At 37.2% G+C, this 8522-nt stretch overlaps 1 protein-coding gene across 3 annotated transcripts; it reads left to right on the top strand.

Moving 5' to 3' along the window:
* Positions 1-1554: 1554 nt before the first annotated feature.
* On the top strand, positions 1555-5888 carry LOC120348912 (gastrula zinc finger protein xFG20-1-like; the record flags this gene model as incomplete). 3 transcript variants are annotated; one of them, XR_005572833.1, is given in 3 exon segments in its annotated part: positions 1555-1820; positions 4390-5428; positions 5487-5888. XR_005572833.1 is itself a non-coding variant. In XM_039440447.1 (3 exon segments), coding segments are annotated over 3 exon segments (1038 nt in total), but the record flags the coding sequence as incomplete, so codon positions are not given.
* Positions 5889-8522: the final 2634 nt, after the last annotated feature.

Below are 8522 nucleotides of genomic sequence, written 5' to 3'. Positions count from 1 at the left end.
CACTCTTTACCCCCCTCTCATACATACCAGTTCGATGAATGTCGTCTCTGAGGTTTTGTCTATATCTGGTATTGTATGAGTGGAACAACTCTCCTGTATTGAACCTATCTTTATTCCTATCAATAAAACAAAGAGCCTCTAAAATATATACAACTGCCCACTTTTGAATCCTAAATATATGTATTGCATGAGTTGAATTGCCCCAAAATATAACACCGTATGAAAGAAGAGAATGGAACACAGCAAAATAAACACTTCTAAGCGTTCCTGCATCCAGCAATTTCTTCACGGTTCTAAGAACAAATACTGCTGAGTTTAGTTTGCTTTTTAGCTGGTCTAAATGAGGTCGCCAGGGGAGTTCAGAGTCCAGCACTACTCCAAGTACCTTTGCCTCGTTTGCTGAACCTATGTTTCCATCTCTCGTATCCAATACTGCTTCCCGAGCCGTCCTGAATGGAATCTGCATAGTCTTATTGTAATTTAGTACCAACATATTTGAGGCCAGCCATTCTTCTAGTTCTGAAGAGCTCTTCTACTTTCAGATTCCATATCATGCTGACTGTTACTTTTCAATAAAATACTTACATCATCAGCGTATAAAACACAGTGTGCTGGCTCAAGGTGTGGTGGCAAGTCGTTAATATATAGAAGGAAAAACAAAGGACCAAGGACTGATCCCTGAGGGACCCCACTCCTCGCCTGTAACCATTCCGACTGATACACAAAAGAGTGAGACTGTATTTCCACCCGCTGATGTCTCTCATCAAAGTATGATACGAACCACTTGAGAACCTTGCCTTCAAAACCATATAATTTCATCTTTTCCAATAAAATTTCAATGTTTACAAGATCAAAAGCTTTGGAAAGATCGGCAACCAGGCCACATACCCTGGATCCTCCATCCACAGAATTCAGCACTTCATTTATAAAAGAACAAAGAGCATCACCTGTAGAAGTGCCGGGCCTGAATCCAAACTGTTTAGGGGACAGCAGTTTTAACTTGTTCAAGTACTTTCTTAATCTGTGGAACACTACGTATTCGAATATCTTTAGAAATACAGATGGATTGGCAATCGGTCTGTGATTTTCAGGAAGCTTGTGGTTACCTTTCTTATAAATGGGGAATATTTAACTTTAACTTTAACTTTAACTTTCTTAGAATATTTCAACTTTAACGGTACACAACCGGCTTTCATTGATTCATTAAATATATAAGTCAGAGGTTCAATTATATGTTCGGCTGTTTGCTTTACTAGATAGTTTGAAATATTGTAGTGATCATAGGTTTTTTATTTTTTAATGATTAATTATCTTTCTGAGTTCTGTTCTACTTATTGGATCAAATTCTTTCAAGTGGAAAGTGCGCGACTGTCGATGAACACTGCTAAAGAACTTTAAAAATTCATCCACTTCAGTATATTTACAGATAGATTGTTGTATTTTCATATATTTTTCTCTTGTATATTTCACATATTTTTGCTAATATTAGCTCCAATTATTTACCCAATTCTAGCCTCTCTTCTATTTGCTATTCTTGCCTTGGTTTGCAGGCCGGAAAAGCACGCGTGCACCATCTGCAAACGCGAGTTCCTGTGGAAGTCGAACCTGGCCACACACGAGGCTAGACACGCGGACGAGGGAGGCAAGCGGTTCACTTGCACGGTGTGCGGCAAGGGGTTCGGCTGGCGCAGCAACCTGAACAAGCACATGGAAACACACGATGCCAGCACGCCCAAGCACCAGTGCCCCGAATGCAATCACAAGTTCGCCAGCAAGAGTGGTCTTACTATGCATATGGCCAAGCACTACGATCAGGGCAGGTCAGTTCTCAATAATTTATAAATTGAAATAGTAATTAAAAAATTCAAAATTCAAATTGTTTTTATTCTGATTCAAAAATCAAATACTTAAAAAAATTCAAATACATCAAACTTCAAAAATGGAAATAAAATACAAAGTGCACTGAAGAAATTGTATAAAATATAATTTATGTAATAAGGCTTTCTACGTGTATGATGTATTATGAAAAAAAAACAAAGCTTTTTTGAAACAGAATATTTCTAGCTTGCTGTAAGCATATAATGCTTAACGCGTGCAAGCAGGAGTGCTTATACTATAATTGAATAAAATCAGAAAGAAAAAAAAAAATTTTTTTGGGCAAGAAAAAAATGAAAACATACACTCACACATTCACTCACCTCTCAAAAAACTAATTAAAAAATAGTTATTGAAAGATGATAAGTAGATTGGTCATAGTGTGGTTTCTTCTTCTTCCTCTTCACCTCATCTTCTTCTTTCTCCTCCTCCTTCACCAGCCACTCCTTCTCCAATAATAAATAGATTTGTTATTGGAACTATTCGGGAAAATACTTGTACTTTGGTAGTAATCAAATGATAAAAATTAGTACTAAAGTGAGGTCCACGTTATAATGGCAGTGTTTGATCAGCAATGGTATTGCTATCCTTGTCTATCATTAAACAAAGCGGATACCGCTATCTCTTTCTCGCCTTGCTCTGTTGCCAGATCGTCTTTCAACAGTGTAGAATATTGATAATTGATTAACAAAATGTTTCATCTCAATCATGAAAATATAATTGATTATTTTCAACGTGAATGAGCAGTTAATATTACATCAATACCTAAATAAATATTACATCAATAAATATCACATCAACCTAAACCTAACCTAACCTGTATCATCTACCGTCCATAGAAGGCATTGACAAGGCAGAGGATTCGCAATGTTGTTCTGATATATTTCCCCACTGCCATTATAACGTGGACCTTACTATAGTTGATCGGTCATTGTGTTCGATAGGAGAAACACTTCAACTTCCTTGGTAATATTTGAAAATTGCGACCTATTGTTGAAAATATTAGGCTTAAAATACTTCTAGAAAGTCGCCTTTGTAAAATAATAAAAAAAAAAAACAATCCAATAGACACCTAACCTACATCACTTACCTACATTTGGTAGAGAGTTAGTGGGGAGGATATTTTGAATATTCTTTCCGAAGAATGGACATTGATATGTCCAAAGCTCCGCCAATTTATGTAGATGCATTACAATATTATCTATAGCTATTACAAATTGCTTTTTCCATATCATATGCAGTTCAATAATTATTTTCTTAGTCTATATTATGTAAATTCATCTATAATTTTGCTGTATTGTAAGCTATTGTATATAAGTGTATAAGCCAGTATATATTGTAATCTACATAAATAAAGTACTCAATCAATCAATCTCTCTCTCTCTCTCTCTCTCTACCCAGATAGCTTTGAATCTTTCAACCATTCTATGACCAATGAAGTTTTATATTTATAGATTAGGCATTAGATTGTGATTGATAGTGTTGTTGCTTCTCTTATCCCTCCCTCTTTTCTCTTGATCTTGTTTTGTGCTAACTTCTACAAATTCTTTTCCTCCTCATCTTTGTCTGTGAATTTTTCTTCTAGCTTCTAGGTCTTGCTTATCAATGCTTTCTCCTCAGTTCTTCATCTTCTTATATCTCTCCTACTTGCTGTCTCTGTTCTTCTATTCTCATCTTCTTTTGTCTCTCTCCTGGTCTTGCTCTACACAGTCTTTCTCTTTTTTCTATCCTCTTCGCCCACATCACTTTTTGTAATGTTGTAAAGTGAAAATAAAAGACATTTATCTATTTATCTATCTTCTTCTTTCACTTTTTTCTGGTTTTGCTCTACACAGTCTTTCTCTTTCTTCTATTTTCCTCTCCTTTTGACTTTTTCTGGTCTTGTTCTACGTACAGTCTTTCGGTTTTTCTCATTTCTCCACCTTCTTCAGCTTCTTATCTATTTCTCACTCTCTGTCAATCTTTTTCTTCATCGTTTTTGTTTTCCTTTGTATCCTTATTCTTCATCTTACTTTTAAATATCATTCTAAGATGATTTTGATGATACCTCAACTCATTATTAGTAAGTGCTCAAAACTTGGGTGGGTGGCTCAGTTTTTTTAACACAGAATAATCAAGTACAGTCTTGTTGCCCAGAGTAATTAACACATTCGCCCCCCCCCACCCCCCCCCCTAAAAGGTAGCTGTAGCAAATATTGCTGTAGCAAAAATCTGTGTTCAAGAGTGATACTAATTATTGCAGGCCTTATGTTTTATTTATTTGCCAAAAAAATACATACAAGTTTGGTAACAACAGGCATTATAGCCCAAAACTGTTCCCGATTCAATATCACAAAGTACTTCATAATATTATCAAGTGAAAAATTGAAAATGAGAAATAAACCAATAGGAAATTTGTTAGCTTTGTTGGTCTTGTAGCAAAGATTGCCATATCAAATCTGTGTTGAAGAGTGATACTAATAATTGAAGGGCTTTTACTGTTGACACCAAATGAATCTCCCTGTCGCATTGCAGGTTTGTCTGCCATGTTTGCAACAAATCTTTCACGTGGAAGGCCAACTACAACGTGCATATGGCCTCCAAACACCCCGACGTCGACCGCAGTGCCTACTATTCATCTTCCTCATCCTCTTCCTCATCAACATCCGATCATCACACCTTCCATCCTCCGCCACATCAGCTGATTGAGCAGAAGACCTTCACCGACCTTGACTCGCCGGAAAATCTGGAGGCCAACCGATCAGCTGCTGCTTCACCGTTTGTCGTTGAGGACCAGAAAATCCAAAATGGCGGCTCATTTGTCACATCTGACCAGAAAATGCAGAATGGAATGCGTGCCACCTGTGAACTGGCCTATCCGAGTCCAGCAGCCTACTCAATGCAGATGGGGAAGGATGCCTGTGAATCAGTCTCGTCTGCCAGCAGGATGATGCCCAACTGTGAATCGGTCTCGTCTCCCAATAGATTGATGCCCAACTGTGAACCAATCTCGTCTCCCGGTAGATTGATGCCCAACTGTGAACTAGTCTCGTCTGCCAGTAGGATGATGCCCAACTGTGAATCGGTCTCGTCTGCCAGTAGGATGATGCCCAACTGTGAACCAATCTCGACTGCCAGTAGGATGATGCCCAACTGTGAACCAGTCTCATCTCCCAATAGATTGATGCCCAACTGTGAACCAGTCTCGTCTGCCAGTAGGATGATGCCAAACTGTGAACCAGTCTCATCTCCCAATAGATTGATGCCCAACTGTGAACCAGTCTCATCTCCCAATAGATTGATGCCCAACTGTGAACCAGTCTCATCTCCCATTAGATTGATGCCCAACTGTGAACCAGTCTCATCCCCCAATAGATTGATGCCCAACTGTGAATCGGTATCCAATAGATTGGCAGCTAGTAGTGAAGCAATGAATTTGAGTGCTGCTCATCTTCAGATGTCGGCCTATCACAGCATGAACACACATGCACTGGCTAGCTGAAAGCGATACTGGCTGTGAATCGGTCTTCGGTGATGATTTGTGGACTATGCATCAGTGTGAACTGGTCTTTAGGTAAAATGTCTAAAGTGTCTGAGTGTGAACTGGACTTCAGACAAAGCTTGTTCTTTAGGTAAATATTGTGTAAAGTGTCTGATTGTGAACTGTTCTTGAAACAAAGCTTTGCGAGTGGCTTACTGTGAACTGGACTACAGACAAAACACGAAAAGTGTCCCAGTGTGAACTGGTATTGAGATATGACTTGGGAAGTGGCTCAGTGTGATCTGGACTAGGGACAAACTTGTAAAGTGTCCCAGTGTGAACTGAGCTTCATATGACTTGGAAGTGGAAGTGGCACAGTGTGATCTGGACTTGGGACAAACTTGTAAAGTGTCCCAGTGTGAACTGAGCTTCATATGACTTGGAAGTGGAAGTGGCTCAGTGTGATCTGGACTTGGGACAAACTTGTAAAGTGTCCAGTGTGAACTGAGCTTCATATGACTTGGAAGTGGAAGTGGCACAGTGTGATCTGGACTTGGGACAACTTGTAAAGTGTCCCAGTGTGAAGTGAGCTTCATATGACTTGGAAGTGGAAGTGGCTCAGTGTGATCTGGACTTGGGACAAACTTGTAAAGTGTCCCAGTGTGAAGTGAGCTTCATATGACTTGGAAGTGGAAGTGGCTCAGTGTGATCTGGACTTGGGACAAACTTGTAAAGTGTCCCAGTGTGAACTGAGCTTCATATGACTTGGAAGTGGAAGTGGCTCAGTGTGATCTGGACTTGGGACAAACTTGTAAAGTGTCCCAGTGTGAAGTGAGCTTCATATGACTTGGAAGTGGAAGTGGCTCAGTGTGATCTGGACTTGGGACAAACTTGTAAAGTGTCCCAGTGTGAACTGAGCTTCATATGACTTGGAAGTGGAAGTGGCTCAGTGTGATCTGGACTTGGGACAAACTTGTAAAGTGTCCCAGTGTGAACTGGTATTGAGATATGACTTAGGAAGTGGCTCAGTGTGATCTGGACTAGGGACAAACTTGTGAAGTGTCCCAGTGTGAACTGGGCTTCATATGACTTGGAAGTGGAAGTGGCTCAGTGTGATCTGGACTTGGGACAAAATTATTAAGTGGGTCACTGTGAATAAGACCAATTCACAGGCATAAGAGGCATAATTTGTGGACTCTGCATCAATGTGAACTGGCCTAGTTCATTCGAAGTGTTATTTCAATAAATCTTTCCAATAAATTTGAGCTCTACTGAGAGGCTTCTTATGGGGGCGTTCATACATTTCCATTCTGTCAATGTGTGAACACTTCCATTAGAACCAATGCTATTCTATTTATGTCCTAACAGAAAGGAAACTTATTGGAACTTCAGTATCAATTTATTCATCTTTCTGCTACACAAGTTAGAAACTCTTGTATCAAAACATGATACGCCTGTATTATACTTCTGTATCAAAACTTGATACACCTGTATTATACTTTTGTATCAAAACTGTATTATACTTCTGTATCAAAACTCGATACGCCTTTATTATACTTCTGTATCAAAACTTGATACGCCTGGATTATACTTCTGTATCAAAACTCGATACGCCTGTATTATACTTTTGTATCAAAACTTGATACGCCTGTATTATACTTCTGTATCAAAACTTGATACGCCTGTATTATACTTTTGTATCAAAACTTGATACGCCTGGATTATACTTCTGTATCAAAACTTGATACGCCTGTATTATACTTTTGTATCAAAACTGTATTATACTTCTGTATCAAAACTTGATACGCCTTTATTATACTTCTGTATCAAAACTTGATACGCCTGTATTATACTTCTGTATCAAAACTTGATACGCCTGTATTATACTTTTGTATCAAAACTTGATACACCTGGATTATACTCTTGTATCATAGTATGTTGCTTTCTAGTGCGATATTATTGAGAAATTTGTGAAATGCATAACTGTGATCCCACCTTTTTTGGGGCTTTACTCTTTTATTGAAGAGAAAAAACTATGAAGACATTACTGTGAACTCAACTTTCGGTATCTGATCTCAATAGGGCGATCTATTCTGAATTAATTTTATTATTTTAATAAATTTTGCAGTATTCCTCACATTATGTAATATCAGTATTAGTTTCTATTTCACAAAATTGTAACATTTAAGCCCGTGCTATCGAATTAATTATTGCTCTGCTTGGCAGAAAATGAATAGCATTGCTACTTATGGCAGGTTTCACATAATAGCAGACTGCTGTTGTGTGAAGATTCTCATAAGAATCAATGGTTTTCAAGAAATTGATGCAGAAATCTCGTCAAAACTTTATGTTTTCAGTTTTATACTGCTAAAGAAAGTTCCTTGGGTCAATTGACTATAGTGAGGTCCACGTTATAATGGCAGTGTTTGATTATCAATGGTATTGCTATCCTTGTCTATCATTCAACAAAGCAGATAGCGCTATCTCTTTCTCGCTTGGCTCTGTTGCCAGTTCGTCTTTTAACAAGGTTGAATTAATAATTGATTAACAAAATATCTCATCTTAATTATGAAATTATTGAGAAATATAATTTCGTGCTTGATAAAATGTAATTGATTATTGTAATCGAGAATGAACAGTTACATCAATAAACCTGTATCAGCTACCGTCTATAGAAGGCATTGACAAGACAGAGGATCGGCAACGTTATTTTTTTCCCTGCCATTATAACGTGGACCTCATTATAGTTCCCCTTTCAAAGATACTTTCCTCATAAATAAATACCAAAATTCATTTATTTATAACTATTATTAATTATTTATGTTGTATTATTGATATTATTATTTAAAATGTTGTTTCAACTTGCAATAACTAGAAATATAATGATAACTTTTCATGCATATCCCTGATAAATTTTAAATATTTGTATCCATCACAATGTAAATAATTGTAAACTAAGATCAAATTGTATCTGAAAGTATTCCTATATATTATTTATGCGAACAAAGTATTATTATATTATAAATTTTAGATCAATATATTTGCGAACAAAACTGTTTTAATTCTTGTTTTTGTGTTGTGTATTTTTTCGAAAAGGTAGTACACCAAACGTCTAAGTACTATTTTGTGAATGAAAATATATATTATATTAAATTATTTCTTTTTCTAAATATAATGTTTCTCTTCT

The sequence above is a fragment of the Nilaparvata lugens genome, chromosome 14 (genome assembly GCF_014356525.2).
Source record: "Nilaparvata lugens isolate BPH chromosome 14, ASM1435652v1, whole genome shotgun sequence".
NCBI classification, from domain to species: Eukaryota; Metazoa; Arthropoda; class Insecta; order Hemiptera; family Delphacidae; genus Nilaparvata; species Nilaparvata lugens.
The sequence above is the reverse complement of the archived record's forward strand: the minus strand, read 5'-3'. Positions and strand labels throughout refer to the sequence as shown.